The sequence below is a fragment of the Myripristis murdjan genome, chromosome 6 (assembly GCF_902150065.1).
Source record: "Myripristis murdjan chromosome 6, fMyrMur1.1, whole genome shotgun sequence".
Lineage (NCBI taxonomy): Eukaryota > Metazoa > Chordata > Actinopteri > Holocentriformes > Holocentridae > Myripristis > Myripristis murdjan.
The window spans coordinates 17,859,544-17,880,778 of NC_043985.1; the positions used below are offsets into that span (position 1 = coordinate 17,859,544).

Consider the following 21,235-nt stretch of genomic DNA (forward strand, 5'->3'; position numbering starts at 1 on the left):
AAACTGTGGAAGTGGCACTTGTCATTTCACCAGTTGTTTTGAGATGAAGGGACAAACAAATTTCTGTGTGGTACACTGTGTTCCGCTCTCTGTCCTGTGCCTCTGTCCTGTTGTCTTCCCATGCCCCATAATCCACCACACCACCAGCCCACACAGTGCCCCCCAGAGCAGCCTGGTGAATTGCCCTGCATCCATAGGCTAAACATAGCATGCATTGATAACAATTACACAGATCGGCATAGACACACACCCACTCTCTCTCTCTCTCTCTCTCTCTCTGTCTCTCTCTCTCTGTCTCTCTCTCTCTCTCTCTCTCTCTCTCTCTCACACACTGTCTGACTTGCATGCACGTTCCATTTTGTCTGCATATCAATTAGTGTTTTGAAATTAATAGACTTAGCCACTTTACAAGTTACAGTTAGATAAGAGTCAGAGATTTTGGCAAACTCATTACCTCATAAATAGGCACAGATTTTCTAATACAAGGGGTGTTGAGTCACAAAATTTCCACAAAGCACTGTGGAATGTTTGACCTAATTTTTTGTCCTCCTCTGACTGTGCATGATTTGACATTCATCACAGTTGTTTACTTAACAGCAGCGCTTGTGATATGATACCATGTTACCCACACAGAGAACAAGGCTTTATACGGTCATGAAAAACCTGGAAAAGCCAGTAAACTTGAAAATACAATTGCCGTTGAAATGTCCTGGAAAATTAGAATTTTATCATTTCTTTTTCAAAAGTCCTGGAAATGTGAAATATGCCTAATTGCGGTGGACTGAACAGGACTGAAATAAAGCTTATTTTACCCCTGCAAGTAAATCTACATCTATCACAAATTGCTTTGTTTCACCTTTGACTAGAATTGATAAAAAAAAAAAAAAAAAAAAAACACTCTAGTTGTATGGCTGTTACTTATTTGCCATCTCTGAGGCTCATATACAGTTTAAAAAAAAAGAAATATACTGACTTTCAAAAAAAAAAAAAAAAAAAAAAAATGGGGCAGTTTCCCTGATAGGGATTTAAATAAGACAGGACTAGGCCTTAATCCAGAATAACTAATCATGGCCTAAAAAGTCACTTTCTAAAACACATGGAGTCCTTCATTAAATTTAAAGTGAAAATCTACAAGATCCATGTTTTTTCTTGGTTTGGGTGACATCTTTGGTGAAAAGTGGTCATTGCTTTGGTGTTTTGCAAGCGCTACACAACAGAAAGACTATTGTTGTCTCTTATCTCTCCTACTGTCTAACACTTAGTACACACAACCCACTGTTGTTGCTCCATGCTCCATATGTTGTTCCATAAACATAAAACACATCACTTGCACTTAATTTCTCTCGGGAAAAAAAACCCAACCCTCACAGGAATTTAGAATCACAAAACTTAAAGCTTTCATGATCTGCCTATAGGTTTATTCACAATTGTGTTGTATTGGCGATAGAGGGAATCAGAAGAGACATTTATTTATATGTAGGGTTGTAGATTACTACTCTAATTTCAAAAACTGATGATGGTCATAAAACCTGGACTGAATTTAGAAAAGAAAGGATTTTGTGCAATTGGAGGAGAGGCAATGGATGGACAGATGTTTCTCTCTCTGACAAACAGCTGTAATCCTAGGTTACACCTGCTTTACCTCAGGACTAACACTAATTGTTGACCTAGAAATTGAATCATTTGGATCATTTGAATCTAGAGTAGTATAAATATTTCAATCCATGACCCAGAAGTGAAGAGTTAAAGTTATTTCAGTTTTAAAAGGGGAGTCTAGACTGTGACTAGGCTTTATCCTTGTCTGGGAAACCTCCTTTTTTTTTTTTTTTTTTTTTTAGCAACAGCTCTGAGAAAATGCTTCTTTTGCTTATGCAAATTAGACTAACATTGATGAAAATGGATACAAAAGGGTACATATACAAAAATATATGAAGAATGTATTTTTTAGAATTCCCTCTGTAGTTGAACTTGGTTTCACTAAAATGAACTGAGTGACTTTAAACTGAACTGACCCAACTCTGTTTTGCTGAACTGAATGGGACTGAAATGAACAGGAGTTCTGTGGCAAGCAGAGCCAGGACACAGTGCCTAGAAAAGAGACTACACCTGAATGTTGTGTGATGGCGATCCCACAGAAACCTCTGTTGGAAGACGATTCCCAGATAGCTTCATGTTCTTAAGAGCCCTTCAATAGGCTTAAAGGTCAGGTTGAATACAAATCACACAGCTGCCCCATTTGTCCTCCTAGTAATTTAACAGACCCCATAGAGCCACAGGGCTGAGAGACCGCCTGAGTCGAACCTGTTATTATTCTCCGATTCCATTTGGCCCATTACGCATGACGACAGTTATAGCTCTCTTGGAGAGAGTTCATAAATCAACCATGAATCAACTTCGCCCCACCTCTTTGTTTTCCACTCCAATCACAATAAATAATGCTCATAATGTCAGTTAGATTGTGACAAGTTAGTTTGCATATCCCTGGGTCATGTGCTGTCCAGTGTGTGCAGTGCTGTCAGCTGTGCATCAAGACGCATAAGGAAATTAGAAAATGATGGAAAATAACACACCACTCTTTTTGTGGCTGAAATACATTGTTGCTTGTAATTACATTGTCAAATAGACAGCTTAGGTGATGGATAATACTTCAATCTATCCTCTTTCTCGCTCTTAGTTCCTCTCCAGAACGAACCACTACATCTTCCTTTATTTTCCCCCTTCAGCTATGCCCTCAATAGTTAGTCAAATGACATCCCTGTCAGGATGTTGGGGTGAGAATGTCAAGTAGGTGTGAGGGCTCTATGTGTGTCACTCTGCTTAATGGCAGTGGCCAAGCCTGCCACTTACTCTCTGCCTCCCTGCCAGCCAGATGGAATACTTTGCTGTATTGGTTGATGTGACAAACAGTGACATCCTGCATGATACTGCAGGTATTATGACTACTCCTGTACCCAGAGATGATATCGATTACAGCAACAACTCCAGTGCATGAGTGCCTCCACAACAGTTACTATTAATATGCATGTAGGAATTAAGACAAGCTATTACAATATGGAGCCAGGCTAAAATGTCCTTAGGTGCTGTGTAAATGAGTTAATGTGGAAGGAAAATTACATGCCGCTCTCTGCAGAAGTGTGGACCTAGGGAACCAGTAGTTACGGAAAACTATTTCCACCCAGCTCCCATGAGTCCTTTACTGTATGCTGCTGCGAGTGAGCAGCTGCATGGCATCCTCAATAAGTCTCAGTCTGCTGGGTACTACCCAGCTGTAAATTGTTGACAGTTCTACAAGCAAACACATCAATGGGCAGTCAAGCAATAGACAGCAGTGCTGAAGGCCTCATCCAAAATGACCCTGTGCGTGTGAAGAACAAACTATGTTTAGATACAGCTGGCTGTCTACAAAAAGCAAAACTTCATTTTGGGGAAAATCCAGCATTTTATATTCACCTTCTATTAAATATGTATAATTGTAAAAACAGAAGCTTTAGTCAGAGCATGGGGATATATTTAAACAGAGATGACACAATACATGTATATTGCTACCTTGATTTGTCCTTCCGGTGACATTGGCTGATTCAAATGAGGCCTATTTTCTGTGGAGTCTGTTCTGCTGGAGGCTGAAAAGGAAGGGGTATTTAAATCTCCCCCTGACACGGATCCTGTGTGGTGTTGTCCCTGGGGCCTCCACTCTGTCCACAGCACTGAAGAGGAGAGGATCACTTCAACCATAGTGGGGTTTTATCATTAATGCACATCCGCTGACGAGAAAGGTCACCTGGGGAGAGAGGTGGTCAGCGGAGAGATGGGACCGCTCCGTTCCATCTGATGAAAGCGCCGGCCGGTGAACAAATATAATGCACCCTGTAGCAGAGTTACTCTGTTCTCTCTCTGCACTGCTATGTCAGAGTAAATTACAGTTTGTTTGCCTGTTGCACATACAAAGACACTGGCCCTAGACCTGTTATTTCATCCAAATAAACCTTTTCGGTGTCCTTTGCATAGTTACCACACGTGTATATCCCTTCCTCATCACCACTGCTGACACCGGAGCTGTGAGTACGTTGTGATTACAGTCATTGTGGAGTGATCAGTCACATCACCAGTGCAAGTCAGTCTGAGGAGCTGGACAAGGAGAAAGACAGACAGACAGACAGACAGACAGACAGACAGACAGACAGACAGACAGACAGAGAAATAACATCAAATGGTCTGTCTTTTACTGGCTTCTTTATAAAGTCTAAAAGGAGACCAGTTTTGCTGGGTTGTCGCCATCAATGATGTAACCCCTAGCTGGAGGCCAGGGTGAACTGCATCCTGGGGTTTTACTGCCTGGCCTGTCCAGACAGGTAATAAAGTGCTTTTTACAAGGAGTCTTTAATTGAATGAAGAGGGCAGAGGTAGTGGCCAGGTAGTCATGAATCTGAATTAATTCATTTATGACAAGTGGAGTCTGTCTGGCTTTCATGTGAACTCTTGCTCAGTAGATGTATGTGTGTGTAGGTTTCGGCAGTTGGTTTGTGCATAATCGTATAAACTATCTTAAGCCAAGCTCATTGAGAGAATTTATGTATCTCATAACAGAGACTGGCAGGAGGCTACAACATTATTTGACTGTCATTTAAGTGTCATTCAATTAAACTTGCACTTGTCCTTCCAATACTTTAATTATATTCTCAATAATTGTTTTCCCGTTTTTGAGGGAGGGAGAGTATTTAGGCTAACATTCCTGGATGCAATTCATATGCAAAGAGCAGCACTGGAAATTAAACACAGATACAGACAGCGATACAGAAGAATGTGATCATGCATGCACATATACGTGTGCACGTGCGCGCGCACACACACACACACACACACACACACAGAAACTTCCCTGAACTCTGCCCTGTATCCTTAGGAAAATACAATTGACTTTGACTTGTATTAGATTTTATTTTGTGTGCCACCCACATAATACATCTGGAGCATCCGAGACATCTTTGTCTTTGCTGATGTCACCAGCACTGAGCTGATGATGTGGGCAGATGGGGACTGTAGGCCTGCATGCATATGCACAAGCTTCACAAATTGCTTCTCAATAGCATTACAGTTGAGTCGCTCTTCCCAACTCCCACTCCGTTTTTTCACTACTGTTCTGACTCCTTGCTCTCAGTTCCTTCCCATCCCTGAAGCACATGTGATCCCACATATACATGTCATAGTGCTTAATCTGTGTCAAGTGGAAATATGTGTGTGTGTGTGTGTGTGTGTGTGTGTGTGTGCGTGCGCGTGCGTGTGCGTGTGTGCTTGTATGTGGGCTGTTGTGGGAAGCAGCAGCTGAAGCAAAATATCCAACCTCGTGTTGAATCAGATAAGTTATACAGTAGAGTTTAGAGGAGAGGAGCAGAGTAAAGATTGAGAGGCTGCAGAGGGAAAGAGAACTCAGATGAAATCTTTGGAAAAACATAAGACTGTTGCCATTTCTGGGTCTTGACAAATCTAAGGATAGAGAGTGGAAGAAATGTGACCTTTGCAGCCTTCAGTAATTGGAGTGCTAACGGGCATACCGATTATAAAGGAAAGAAGGAGCAACTGGAGTAAAATCCTTCCCTATAGGCCTAGTGCTGCTGCATTATTTGCTCATGACAAATAAACCATATTCAAACAGGTTGCTGCCTCTTAACTTTTCCTGCTGTTTAGCTAAGGTTAGCTCAGTTAAAATGGAGCTCATTACTGAGGTGGTTTCCAGTCTACATCCAGCTGTATCAACAGACACCATGTGGTCTTAAGTCAATAAAGGCGAGGGCATCAGTGGGAGCCATGAGTAATGGGTTGTTTGTAACTGTGAATCAACCACAACATCCTAAGGCTCTGGGGCTGCTTAAGCAGGAGAGGCTCATTCAGCTCCATCATGACTCTGGCATATCTCACAGTCATTTGTCTCTGAGGAAGTTTCTGTTTGTTTCAGAGAAGAATAAGTTTTTAACACAGAGTGGAACGATTGTGAAGAGGGTGAGAAGAACACTCTGGCATTAGGGATGGAGCACTACAGGTCAGGAGCTACACTTCTATGAGAAATTAAGCCAGCAATCACTTCTCTCAACCGTGACACTATTCTAAAATCATGAGACCTTTTGTTTTTTCTAGTCTGCCACAATCACAGTGAAGGGGTTCACACTCTCACACATGTCAAGGACCATCATGATATGCACAGAAGACCATGGTCACCAATCATAGAGATTTTGCCAAGTGCAAACACCAGGCATCCCGCTTTGTCAGGGATTGTCTCGGTGTAAAGCTGGGTCTGCCAAATTCAGACAAATATCTGTAAAACACTAAATTGTTTTATTTACACCTGCAATTTGAAACAAACATACACACATTATATACCAAACAGTCAGCGTTTTCTGCTGAATCTAATGGAAGCAATCTGACCTCTACTTGTGATGCTACAACCCTCAGAAACTGGCAACGTCATGTCTGACACAGATTTTGCTAGCAGATCCCCACAGAAACGTCTTGCTCTACAAGCATTTTATTGATGTTTTGTTCCCATATTTTTAAACAAACATAAACATGTTCAAACATCAAAATGTTCAGCATTTTCTGCTGAATCTAATGATGCCAGTGGCAAAACAGCAGTAAAAATAGCTCACAGAGTGTGCTACAGTCAGCCATTTTGCGCTTCTGCACACTTTTGTTTTAAGAGGTGCCTGACAATTACAACCAATCAGAAATCAGAAATATTTTATTCCTCTACAGAAATAAGAAATTGAGCATATGTAAAAATATGTTATATTAATTCATGTTATGTGTTTACTAGTGTTATTATACAGTTTTCAAATAAACTAAATTTTGGTGAATTTTGGGAGAAAAAAACAATTGTGAAGAGGGTGGCCTGTTGAGGTGCTGTCCATGGTGCTGAAATAACTGACCCCTCTCCTGATGAAAACGCCTATGGCATATGCATACAGTGCACATGTATAAATGTGCGGTACACTTAAGGGTCCTTTTTTCAGGGTTTGAAAATATGGGACTAACTTTAACATTAGCCTGTAGCTAATGTTAGCTTGATGAAATGCTGAGCCAACAGCAGCTACCATAAAGGTGCTTATAATGAATTTAAACAACACAATACTTTGAATTCAACATGTAGACTTGCAGTATATGATTTTATGCCAACACGTTAGGCTTAACAATAAAATAATGTCCAGGCAAGTTCACAAGAAAACACAGCTTGCAATCTTGCTTTGAACCTTAACTGGTCGACTAACTGCTGTTAGCTAGTGAAGGATGTTCATACTTTTTCCACCATGCACCCGTGATTTCATAAGGTTAATGGTAGCTGTTCCTAGCGAGTCAAAGCTACCAAAAGTGTTCTCAGTGTTCATGTCACATGATACAGAGGTGATTGTTATTGGGTGTACATTTGTGTTGAATTCAGGACGATGTCTGGAATGACATAAAAGGTAATAAAATGAATAGATTTGTGGGGACGGTCCCTGGATTGAAAACCAGTGACTTAGACTTCAAGTTGTCAATAAACAGTCCTGCTAATAACCTGTATAGTAAGGTGCATAGCTGAAAAGATGTGCAAGCAGACAGATGAGTTTGCCTCTTGTAAAGTACTAGCTTTTTGGGATCACCCAGTGATATATGCCTGTAATATATTATTAATCTAGGTTTGATGGGAGGCTGGGGCACTTACAAATTGGAAAACAGGTCTGCCTGTTAGATTGCAGGGAAGAGTGTCCTTGGTAATGTGTGGAGTCTTCCTGTGGCTTTCATATGAAAGTCATCCATTTCAATCTTGCAAGTTAATTCACTCTTTCTAAGGCAGAGCTGGGGGGGAGTAATATGGTCGAGACACTGATAGATTGTATGGTATATCAAGACCATGCATACTATATAATGGAAATAGATGTAACCAAAATGTTACCTTTATCACTTCAATCAGGATAAAAAGGGGAGATCCGATAATATTATTTAATTTCCCAGTGAAATCATAGGTGATTTAAATTTCTGGTAGGCTAAGTAGCACTTCGCAATACATTTTTTTAAAAAAGGAAAATCTCCAGATAGACTACTGAACAGTTTCCAGGAAGCTGCCATATTTAGAGGGAACAGGAGTCTAAGAAAGGATAATTTTCTAAATGTAGTTACCTGGTGTTGTGCAGTACAGAGCAGATCCCAATTATTAGCCTCTTTTTTGGCCTTACTAAACATGTAGAAAAGGAAGATATTTTGTAAGCGCTGTGTCTATACTGTATGCATCAATTTTGCTAATGCATTATTCTTCAAAATCACTGGTGTATGTCCTTTTGCAATGTTGTGTAGCCCTACCGACTGCAGGTTATTCAGTTATTCAGAGAGCATCATACTGGGAAGATGCTTGCTGGTTATTTTCACACAGGCTCCTGACTATATACCATTAGCATAGATAAGAAAACATTAGAGCATATTTGTAAATTATTGGCCAAGGCATAGACGGGGGTATTGTGTTTGAGGACACTTAAGTAAATGCATTTTTGCTGCACTCTTGAAATATTCCTTTTTAGTCTGCAGAAAAGCATACGTGCAGTAATGAGGACTCACAAATATGTAATGCAATCTACAGTTTACTCAAGGTCACAGAGCAATGATGGACAAAAATAACCTCGACTCTGGCACCTTCTGTATTCTGAATCACTTCTTGAAGTTTCCTTTGAAATATGTGTGTTTTTAAGTGTTGCTGCTCGACTTACTGCAAATGGAAAACAGCAGAATCAACTGAATAACTGGAATCAGGAAAATAACAGACTTGAATTTGTTCCCTTGTAGGTAGCTACATTTAAACATGGCTCTCACTTTGCTCCTTTGTACCCGGAGTCTCCAGATCTTGCTGAGATTTATGGATGATTCATCCATTCAATGTCAGAAGTGCTAATAAGATGATTGTGTCATTATAGGTGACACCGGGCATGTGTCATTTGACGTCTTGCCAGTCCAGGCTTGTCAGTGGGCTGAGATGGATCTTATCCCTTGTCAAGGCCTTTTGACCCCCCAGAGTGTCCATCTGAGAGCAGACACAACGTGGGTGGCAGTCTTCTCACTCTCCCTGTGAGCCAGCCTCTGTGACAGTACAGCAGTGCTGCAGCTGAGCCACAGGGAGCACAGGGACAGAAAACCAGCAACGGCTCCCTTCAGCCTACAGGGGATGCAAGAGCCACTCTCTCTCACCACAGGTGCTCTCCACCTGTCAAAACTTCACTGGCTGCTGTACACACCCTCACGATTTAGAGCACATGGGCTTCCAGTGTCCCCTCTGGACTGGGTTTTCCAAGTGGTTAAACATGCCACAGCACTCTGTTCCCACTAACCGCTACCTCTCTGTTATCCACAGTCAGGCAGGACCCAAACAGGAGATAGTGGAGCATCTAATACCCCTTAAGCCCTGCAGGGACTTTCCCAGGAACACAGCAACCCTTATTCCACTAGAGGCACCAGTCCCTCTTTTTACCCCGGGGTTCGGTTCTTGGGCCCCAAAACGGTCCCTTCAGCCCACATAGTGCTCTCCAAATTCTTTGGGTGCTGTTTTGATGTTGTTTTAGCACTGGATATCCCTGATTGGTTGGATTTATGATGCAATTGGTGTGAAATGGACACTCCTGTTATTTTCAAAAGCAGTAGTGGGCAGCCACAAACAGATGATTAAAATATTGTTCTATCAAGAGACTGCTTGGCTAGCCATCTCCTTTTGGGACTGCACGCCTTGTCACAGTTCATCTCCATTACTTTATGAAAGAGTTTCCTCTTCTCAGCTCTTGCTTTTGCACCGTCCTAAATTTCATTTTCAAGCTCTAAGCATCTCTTCTCCAAAACCAAATACAGCATCACTGCAACACAGTTTTAAGTCATCATGAACGGAACGACAGCTTCAACATCTTCTTTGTTGGCTGACTGTTTTGCTCTTGTCAGTCGCACACAGAATGACTAGACAAATCCCCCTTACTTGCTTTAAGTTTGCTGTTCCCGGGATGCAGCTGAAACACAAAAGCCTAGGGGTACTTGCTTCCAAGAGGAATTTGATGATGAACTTGTTAGAGGAAAATGGTAAATGGGCTGCATTTCTATAGCGCTTTTCTAGTCTACCAGCTGCTCAAAGCGCTTTAAAATGTTTTGCCTCACATTCACCAATTCACACACACATTCACACACTGATGGAAGAGGCTACTATGCAGGGTGCCAAGCTTTCCATCAGGAGCGGTTAGGGGTTCAATGTCTTGCTCAATGCCACTTCGACATGCTCTCTCAGGATTGATCCAAGAACCCTCCGATTAGCAGATGATTATGTTATTAAGGGGTCTTGCTACAGGTCATACACTGATACCTTATGAAGCAGGTGGAAGAGTGGTGACTGACTGGTTCACTTCAAAGGCTGAAAACATGGCCAGAGTCTTTCCAGTCACCACTGCAACAAGCTTTTCCACTGTCTAGTTTGTGTTGGCTGCAGAAGACAGTCTTTTCTTTCTTTAACCCCACAAGCCTTGTCCTTTATCTAATAACATCTATGTTCTCACTGCATGAAATGTCACAGTGCTTCATACTCCCACGTCAATAGATTTGACAATTAGGCTATTTACCTGGAACCAAGCTATTATCTCTCTCCTTCCTCATCTCCCCTCTTGACTCGTTTTCTTTGCCTTCACACAGTAATTATTTTATACCGTTAATTATCACAGTTGCTACACTCAGTGAGTTTCTCATGCATTCCTGTGTCGTTAGCATTCCTCCCATTGGTTCCATGCGGAAAAGGCACTCAATGACATCACCTTTGCTTTGTTACATTATAGACTTTCTGGCACATATCTAAGCCATATGGACTAAAGTTAAAGACAGTATCGGTCATACATGGTAAAACATTAAAAGTAAGTAAATATCATATAGGATTATATGGCAGACACATGATCATTGGTCATTTAGATAGATGTCTGAGTGAGACAGTGTAGGAGTGAGTCAGAAGGTAAAAGCAATTTGAAATGCTCTGCTTTATACAAACAAAGTAACATGTCACTGTTGCACACTGGCTGCCACAGTGGCACCCTGTTTAAAGACAGAGTGACATCTGTGGATTAGAGTCGCTCAGCAGCTGTAAAGAGGGCAGAACCCAGGCTCTGGTACAAGGAGGGGGACTTTGAAGTGGTGATTAGGCTATAAGCTTTGCACCCAGAACTTCTGAGGCACTGCCCTCTCCACCTCAGTCAGAGTATAAAGATATGATGTGGCAGCTTTGCTGACTGGACACTGCTCTAGTTCCGCCTGTCCAATTAGCAATTTCTCCTACCCCTGAGGACTGGTCCCTTTCTGCTTGGCTTAGCTCACTGCATGAGGGCCAGATCACCTACATGTACAGAACCGCGCTGTGTTGTGAGGGTAACATTAGTTGCTGATTGCTGCTGTGCACTCACAGCCATCTATGCTAACGTCTCTGTATTCAAACCTCTTCCCTAAGTTCTTGGTCTTACTTCACCTGCAACAATCATATTTAACCTCCTGCCTCACTCCGTCTTTGTTTCTCTTTTATTGTGAAAGAGTATATTACAAGCTCATTTACACTGTCACTGCTCTCCCTGGTACACACTGCGATTCATTTTCTCTTGAAGTACGTATAAAAGAGATAGCTGTGGAAATCTAAAGCAAACAAGCTACTTTCAAGCTCTAGAGTGCTCCGACTTCTGAAGGCCTCTGATCAAAAGGCTCAATGGTTTGTTCAGCTCACTTGTCAGTTTTAATGAGTGGTGCCATTTTAGAAGTGCTTCTCCCCTCTCCATTTTGAGGAACTTCTTATGCATTTCGTAGTTTTATTAGTAAACATTACAAGATCTTCATGATTTTTACATACAGTAGCCATTCTTACTCATTGTAATTACATGTGAAACAGCCTCCCCGTACACACCAGTTTTACCAAGCACTCTAATTCAACTCTAACCTCACAAATGCATCAACTGTTGCATTAAATACAAGAGGAAGGATAAATTAAATCACTAGAGTGCTGCGTCAAATGGATGTAGTGCACACTTTTCTCATGCTCAATGATGCTTATGATTTACAAACCTCCTTTATTCCACTTTGTAGCATGCACACAGTTCTTTGGTGCAACTTTATCAAAGGGTATTAATTTCTATAGAATGAGGAAGTGGGAAGGAGAAACCAGCTGTCAATTACTGGATGCAGTGCCAGGGCCTCTTTGGAGGCTGCGTTCTATTTGGAGGCTTTTTACCTCCCCAAGCTGTTGTGGTTGACACAGATCATAAACCATGCTTTGTCCCCCACCCAGCCGCCCACCCTGAATCTGACCTTCACAATGAACACAGGACATAGCGTTGCATCATCCCATCATTGGCTGCCGACTCTGGAGAGAGGTGTGTCACAGATGTCTGTTAGGACTCGGATACCTGACTCTACTCTTCAAGGTCTTCAAAACTCGGAGTGAACATCCATCACTGAGCTACTTATGACATACTCATGACTATAGATGGTCTTAGGTGGAGAGCAGTCTCCCTATTTAAGATTCATGGCTACCCTTGCCAATGCCCTCCTCACTAATGGAGTCACCTTTATTGGCTTCTCTTTGAATATACAGTAGCAGAGCATATAATTCATGTCTGTTTCTTAACATGTTTGAAAAGAGAGATTTGTCATTCATGAGCCAGAGCTGGTTGTGTTTCTCCAACCCTTTCATGCACATGACAGCATAGATCTGTGTCTCACCACTTTTATGTAGACCGTCTCCTTGGCAGTAGATGGCTAACTCAGGGTTCCCTTTCTTTGAAATGGCCTGGGGTTTCAGGTTGAGTGCAACACACTAGTTGAAGCTGTGAGAAGATGGAGCATATTGTAAATCCCATCCTGGCTGGGTTCCCATATGAAACATGTCTACCCAGCACCGCTCCTCCCTTTTCAGCTCCTCCGTTCCCAGAGGACATGGTGAGTTGAAGAATAAAGAGGAAGATATGATGGGGGAGTGAGATGAAAAGGCCAGTTGTGACAAGCAGAGGAAGGGGAGAGGCAGTGTGGGGGGAGAAGACAAGCCCAGTCCTTGAAAGAAAGCATGGGTGTTCATCAGTGTTTGTCACTCAGCCGTGATGAAGATGCATTCTGACACCCATTTATCACTGTATATTTAGGAAGGGGAATTGTTAGAAGCAAATCACGGATATGAATACATTAGCATCCATCCCGCTGTGCAAATATCAAAGCTCACTGAAGCTTTATTTCCTCGTCCTCTAAAGGCCATTGAAATTTTTAAACGCGGGAAAAAAAGTGCAATGTAAAACCCAGTGTGCTCACCAGGGCGGATTCACTTATTATCAGTATCATGCACAGCATGTGCACAGATGCAAGCGCACAGGTGCACATGTGCATGCTCACATGCACACCGATGGATGAAGTTTTTCTTTCCACTACTCTCCTCCTCAGCCACCTTTCTCACTGGGCATCGTGTGATACCCATTAATCATGAGCTCTCTTGTGTTGTCAGCCCAGCCTCCCCAGCCTCCCCCTTCTCCTCCCCCCTCCCTTCACTTTCAGCCTGTCAGTTAACAAGCTGTGACACCATGACAATGATGTGTGTGCAGCTGAGTGATGCCTGGCTGCAGCCCTTATTGGAAAGGTATTGAAATGCTCCGGCACGAAGGGGGCCAGTGATGAGATTGTATTTTCTCAGCTCCTTATGACAGAATGTAAAAATGGCAGCTTTCCCTAGCTATTCAATTAAATGTGGAAAGAGAAAACATAGCTTTTTTTCTGGGTTGGCTCCATTGACAGTGTGATTTACTGTGACATACAATCGGTTATTGCTCTAGCAAACTGCCACAAAAATCCGCGGGTATTGTGCACACAATGAACAGAAAATGTATGCATGTATGCAAAAAAGCAGCACTCATTTTCCTTTCTCTTTCTGCCTCCCTGTGAATGTGTGCATGTGTGTGTTTGTGTGTTTGTGTGTGTGTGTGTGTGTGTTTACAGGCTCAGTGTCCCTCAGTGTGTTCCTGGTCTCTCTAGCAGTGACAGTGTGTGCTGTTTGGCTGGTGGCTCTTTGTGGCGTCTGTGGTTGGTGTCAACGCAAGTTGGTGAGTTTAATACACACACACACACACACACACACACACACACGGTTAAAAGTCACCATTAATTCACCAAAAGACACAACTTCCTGTCACATTTGCTTCGATCCTAACAGGCTTTAATGATCAGATTGCCTGAATAAACATTGTCTGCTGTGGACCTGGTGAAAAAAAAGTCAGTTCAGTATAGACCATGAAATAATGATGACGAAAAATTTGTGCAAATATTATGAAAATGTGTGCAAATATTATGTGCGATCTTGTTGTATTGAGAAGGTTCAGTTACAAGACAGTGATTAAGGATGACATACAGTACTACAGGGACATAATGGCTGCTGGTACATCAGTGTCTGATCCCCACAACAGCTTCATCAGTTCAGCCTCATGCTAACATTCATCAGCAGGTGAACATAGCAGGTACAGCATCAGCACACTGCACTGATACAGCCCCAACACGAGTTTATTCATTGTAGTGAAACAGAAAGCAGAACGAGCAGACTGACCTCTGTTAGAGGGCATGTCCATGTGATTATGTGGTATGAAATGTGATTGATTAAAGGGAGGCAACCACTCATTAGGCAGACGGAGCTGTACGGCTGAGTGCCCCCTCACTTCACTGACTCCTTTAGATTTGCATGCCTTTAAAGTTAATTGATTTCTGATTCCTCCTGTGCTTGTACTACTCTGCAACACAGGTGAGCCATTCAGGTTTATATTTTGGCCCGAACTCTCCTTTGTCTCACCTCGCCAGTGTGCAGCTGTGAAACTTATTGGTCCACAGATGGCAGGATTTTTCATTCCAACAAACTCCGTGCAGCACAGGCTCTCTACTTTAACACTGTTTGCACTGCCACAATCACCAGTTAGACTTGTCCCGCACTTTGATCACTAACTTATGCCGTTACAGAGTATATGAACAAGAGGGGGAAATGGTCTGTGCTGAAATGGGATGGTGGTACTGTACGACAAAGTCTCTAATTGTTTGCTCCATTGGAACATTGGAAGTTACATTTGATATTCCACATTAAAGTAAATGGAGCAGTGAATCACCCCTAGTTTCCTGCTGAGGAGGGAGCTTGTTCTGCTGCCAGCACCTTGGAAAGTCCCAAAGGTCCTCTCCGGAGCACTGCTGTAAATGGATCTTGTTTCCATCCTGTGACAGTGCCTTGCAGCAGCCACTGCCTAGAATAGGGTGACATTGTATTGGCCTAATGACCCTGTAAAGGCCAGACACTATCAGGCACATCCTCATGCACAAGATGCTCTACCTCTCTTTCAGTGGAGCTGCTATCTGTACCATTCTTATTTTTTATTTTGTATCTATGGTGCATTAGCAATGGTAGTTGTAGGCAGCATTGAGGGACATGCAGATGTTATTAAGGCCTTTAGAGTCTCTAGAAAACATGGCTATTGTGGGGAAAATGTCAGCGTCTGCTGGTGAGTAATCACATTAAACATAGTGCTTCTTAAAGCACAGAATGATGATCTGTACCATTGAATTTTTTTTTTTTTTTTTGGTTAATTCACTTTGCTCTCACAATCATATTGCTAATCTTGCTCACATATATCAAGTGAATGCAGATTCAGCACACACATTTAATCATTGCTAAGATATATTACACACCCTAGTCTATGTAACCAATAGGGGTATGAATCATTTGCTTAGCAGTAGTTGGCGAGTTTTTTTTTTTTTCTTCTCCTTGGGAATGGTTCAGTGTTTGTAATCCATGATTTCAGTCAACTATTTGAGTTAGCACTTTTTAGGCAAGCTTTATATCAGTTAATACATGTGTACAGTAATTTAAGCAGTAATTTGTTTTTTGAAATGTAAAAAAACAGACAATAAAATCACTTAAATATAATTTATAAAAACAATATATTAAAAAACATACAATTTATTGAATTATGTGAGATCAATACAATGTTAGATTTTTTTTTTTTTTTTTTTTTTTTTTTTTTTTTTAAGAATTTTGAATTAATTGAGTAAAAGCATTTCTTATTGATTCAGGCCAAGGTCACAGCAATTTATTCTATTGAATTCTTTTGACAGTTCACTTCAGTTGAATTGATAGAATTTATAAACAACACATTGATGCTTTGAATGAGTCATTATGCATATAGTAATCCACAATCAGGAAAACCTGACAGCTTTAAACTCTGCAGTGTAACTCAGAATCTGCTTCTACTCTCTGAGTTCCCTTGATCTCTTTGTCCCAGCTGTTTTTCATGGCAACATTATTCTCTCAACACATGATTAGTTAATGTTTATACAGTATAATTTACATAAGCATTGATGCTTCCAACACATAGTTGAACCTAACTATCGAGGCCTACTATACATAATACATATTCATGCATGCTGATTTGCTGTGCACAAACAAATCTCAGTAGGTAAAAAAAGGAGCTCAGTGTCTTTAACTAGCAGTTGTTTTCTGCTCAATTTGCGTTAAGCAAACCGCAGACTTGTACATGTTTAAAACTTTCATTTTTGATATTTCATAGTGCACTCTTTCAAAGTGTCAGCTTTCATAAGAACACAAATGTTTGCCTGGAGCCTCACGTGTCAGTTGCGAGTGGGCCCATGCCAGTTTCAGTTATGATTCATAGGTTAATAGACAAGACATTTTCGGGTGAGTGTTGCTTTCGGTGTTTTAGTTTTGGCAACCAGCGAATTGGGTTTTATTTTAAAAGTCATCATGCGTAATAATCTCAAAGCCTCCCTCCTGCTTGGCTCTCTGTTATCTAAGCCCCCTGGAAGTGCCGTGCTTTGAATGTTATCCTCCCCTTCTGCTGCCTAACATGGAGGTAAAACTCTGAGGTGCCCATTGCCTGGTATAGATTCTGTACATCGAGGAGGATAACATGAGCAAAATCACTTTGTAAGTCTCTTGACATTTTTGCTGATAGGTTTTCTATATATTTTTTCATTTATTTTGTTCATAGTCATAGATCATGTGTCTCTGTCCTGTGTTTCTGTCTGTGTGTGTCTATCCACAGCTAATCTGGCAAATTATTGGGTCTATCAGCCTAAATTTTTTGTGCACAGTTATGCCCCTGTAATGATGACAAACCTTTCATGACTGTGGTGATTCCAAACCTTTGCAAAACATTTGTTTTTGTTATTTCCGCTCTCATTCACTGTCTAGGTTGCTCGACCATCACTGCTGTCCCTCTCTTTCTTTGCATAGGCTACCGGGTCACTACACCGCTCCCTCACTTCATTCACTGTCCAGCACGCATGTTGTTGTTGTTGTTGTTGTTTTTTTTTATCCTATTCCTATTTATCCTACTGTGTTTGCTCTGTTCACAGGTGAAAAATCCAGCACCTGTGTTGCGTTTTTTGGGTTAACACACTGGTGAAGGAAGTCAACAGAACAGAGTCAGAGTGGGGGATTAAAATAGGTTACATTACCTGATGCTTCAAGACAAAAAAAAAAAAAAAATAATAATAATAAGATCTGTCAAACATCCGTCGCAGTTTCATATGGACTATATCATATGGACTATCAATGGACTATTTGCCTATCTTTGCAGGTCTTTAATGTATGTGTGTGTGTGAGAGAGAGAGAGAGAGAAGAGTCCTGCTGCGTCCTGCTATTAATTATTGGTTCAGTGGTAATAAGCAATTTTTTTAACTTGAATGAAAGTTTTCAGTAAAAATAAAAATAAAAATAATAATGCAAGCACCATCAGTGCAGTTCAGCTTACAATGAGTCAAAGGAGGAGAATCAGAAATCTTATGTCATTCGTTTGGCTGGTAGAACAAGCAGACGTTATATACCAAAGCATGAAAAAAAAATGTGTTAAAATTGTGTCGAGTAAAAGTTAGATAACCCACATTGCAGTCTAATAATGAAGTCAGAGGAGGCCATTGAACAAGACTGGAACTCAGGTCTAATGCAGTTTGAAAACAGGACAAGGTGAGATTTGAACCTTTTGGACCAGGGGAATCCAGGAAACTTTCGGTTCAAGAGTTATGGGCCAAAAAGCAGGCCAATTGTTATTTTTTATTTATTTATTTCTTTTTTGTTACCCGATTAGAAGGGAAGATTTCCAACCTAGTTGGAAAGTTTGGTCGCTGTAGGTCTCAAGGTCCTGGAGACTCAGATACTTTTGGCAGAGAAAAAAGGAAAGAAGGAATCAGCCATGCGAGTAATTGTAATAGGCCACAGACTCCTTTGGCACATGGAATATGATGTTGTTAAGTTCATGTATTGTGCTGAGGACCGTCAGCAAGGGCTCATGTTGTAGGTGTTGGGTGGGACTCTCAGCGATCAGGGTGGTGCTGCTAACGTCTGTCTGAACTGCAGCAGCTGCTTGTCATTCTGTGGCCCTCTGCCTGCTCCTATGAGCCTTGTGCTGTTTGATCAGTGACACGGTTGTGAGTGGATTGGATATTGAACCTGATCAGATTCACACCCTGATGCTCATCCCTCCAGTCCCTGTTGGGCTTGTATCAACAACCTCCAGCATTTTAGTAGTGGGAGTCAGTGTTCATAGTTGTTAGAGAGATAATGGTAATTATGCTGATCAGCCAAAAGAGAAGATTTGAAAGACAATAATTATAGCTTTTATAGGGAAAATTCGCACGATTGTCGGAAATATTGTAATAACAAGATATTATGCAGATTAAAAGCTCTGACCTATCACATTTAGTGAGGTATAAGTCAAAGTAAGGTCATTTTGATGCTGGCTGGGTTTTGTAAATATAATGCCTCTGTGATTAAGTCTCTCTGATAGCCTCTATATGAAAGTGAATGGCAGAAGAATACAGGTAAGAAATTGTTTTGACAGACGCTAAAAGGGAGTGATCACTTGATGATTTAGTAGTTGGACGACGATTTTAATGGAGCACTCCTCACTAATTATGGTGTGATGTGGGTAATATTGAGCGAGCATGGAGACTCTTGCTGCCTGCTAATTCACAGCAAACAAACACAGCTGGGTGTTGGAAGGCAGCACACTGCCAACTGAGGCGGAGTGGTAGTCGCCTCATTTCTGCATTCTTCATCAACACCGTCAGCATCACCCAGGGCAGTCCACCGCTCTGTTGTAATGAAGCCTGGTCTCCCTCATCTACTACGCTGGACTGCAATAATGTCACTTCATAACATGCTCCGCTGGGCCTGTGATTGTTCAAAGTGTTAGAGGATTTTTTTTTTTTTCCAAGTCCAGACTTGCTGCAATTTGGGTTTGTCTCATAATTGGTTCATCATCATATTGGTTGGAGCTATTTTGAAATGCGTGGCTCAGAGCCAGACAGCAGTGAATACTGTAATCGCGTGAAACGCTTTGTGTGATGCAAAGATGTTTGGTTTAAATTAGACTTAAGTAGTTTGGAGGGCGTTCAAGTTGAAGATGAGAGGGAAATCGTGCACTCTTCCTTTAACCCTCTTATGGGGCATTGAGCTGATTTTCTTTATTGTTTGTTGCCTTCTTTGACCCGGTGAGCATCCTCACCTCTCTGGCCCGCTGCAGCCCACTCTCCTCCCTTGAAGATGAAAGGATGAAAGTGTTTGTTCTCAACTCTTGTGAATGAGCCTGAGGAAAGGTGTGGAGATGATGCTTTGAAGGTGTGTTTCCGTGTGTGTGTGTGTGTGTGTGTGTGTGTGTGTGTGTGTGTGTGTGTGTGTGTGTCTGAATTCATGTGTGTTTGTGTGTCTGAAGTCCTGCGGCCATGAGGATCCTGGGACTCAATGCTCATTGCAGGGCATTTGAGCTCTTCCTCGTTTTCACAGCCAGTTCACCTGGGACTTCCTGTCACTCATTCTTTTTCTCATTTCACTTTTCACACCAGTCTGTCCCTCCCAGCCCTTTGTCTCACCTGCCATGCTGCACTGTCCTTGTTATTCTCTTCTTCTGCCTGCCCGCTTTTAAAAAAATATATATTTGACTTCTATTTTCGGCTTTCCCCCTTCTTCTCTACTGGACTCTCACTCATCGTCTCTATCTTCCCACCTTCCTAAAAATTTTACGATGGTGTTGAATGATGCATGAGTTTCCCCTGATATCTTGTTCTTGCCTGCAAGAAAATCACACTGTTTTGCCTCCCCAAGAATTGCTATGTAAGGGTGCTGTATTTATGTAGTCAACTTATAATGATCTCATTGTCATTTTTGTACTAGAATGTCGTGATTGTTATGGTGAGACAGAGAGACATATTAGGTGCTTCGGTGACATGTATGAGTGTTTCCTTGAGGTTATACGATGGGATGTGAACTAACAAGGGCGCCTAACAAATCCCATTCATTAACCTGTGTATCCAGCTGGCATGCCAAAACCAATATCATCAGCATAGTGCTATAGGTGGTTTTGTCAGTGCTATTCCACAGAGCTTTGTTTAAATCCACAGAACTTTATTTTAAAATTCAAGTGGAGATCCCAAGGTTTCCAAAGATAACAAATATCTCCTGCTGCGTCAAAGGGAAATGTGTTTGAAATTGCACATAAGACAGCTAGATATTTTTTTTATTTGGTGTAATCGTTTAGTCATTAAACAGCGGTAACGTGTGATGAAGCTTCAATGAAATGCTGCAACCAGCAGATACAGAAAATACAATAAATGTGTCATACAGTATGGAAAAAATGTTTTTTTTCTAAGCATGTTTGAACCTACTTAAGGGGAAATTTCAAGTTTCAAGGATCATGAATGGTCTGTACCGGGTAAAAGAGGCTGAGAATATGCCGACATGTTATTTTGTAGGGTTCACACTGTGCCATCTCTCCACTGGCTTATAAATATGGTGCTCACTTAGAATTCAGTGTCTAAATCACAAACATGCTGCTTTATATGCAGCTGTTTAACTTAGTCCAGTGTGTGCTTTCCTGTCAGCTCTGTGTTGATTCATTTGTTGACCTTTCTATTTCAGGTTAGGGCTGATTATACAATAGATGAGCAGCTTTGTTTCCTTGGAGTGTGATGGATATCATTTTGCTCAGCAATGCTGTTGTCAGCTGGGGCTGTATAAACAGGTCCAGCAGTATCCAAACCCACAATGTCAAAGGTGTGGGCTGTGGTTTGATATGATATAAAAACTATTGTCTCACAGTTTGCTCTCAGGCCTTCATGCAGTCTACCTCTGTTCTCCTGCTGGATGAATGTGTAGGCAGTTTTCATTTCCATCAGCTCATGCACTCTTATTCATGCC

General features: G+C 41.5%; 1 protein-coding gene across 1 annotated transcript in view; it reads left to right on the forward strand.

Annotated features, from left to right (window-relative positions):
* Nucleotides 1-21,235, forward strand: part of syt7a (synaptotagmin VIIa) — a 66,854-nt gene that overhangs the window by 15,266 nt on the left and 30,353 nt on the right. Inside the window, exon 2 of the mRNA XM_030053735.1 lies at nucleotides 13,990-14,093. Within this exon, the coding sequence (XP_029909595.1) occupies nucleotides 13,990-14,093 (104 nt within the window). The remainder of the gene's footprint in view (nucleotides 1-13,989; nucleotides 14,094-21,235) is intronic.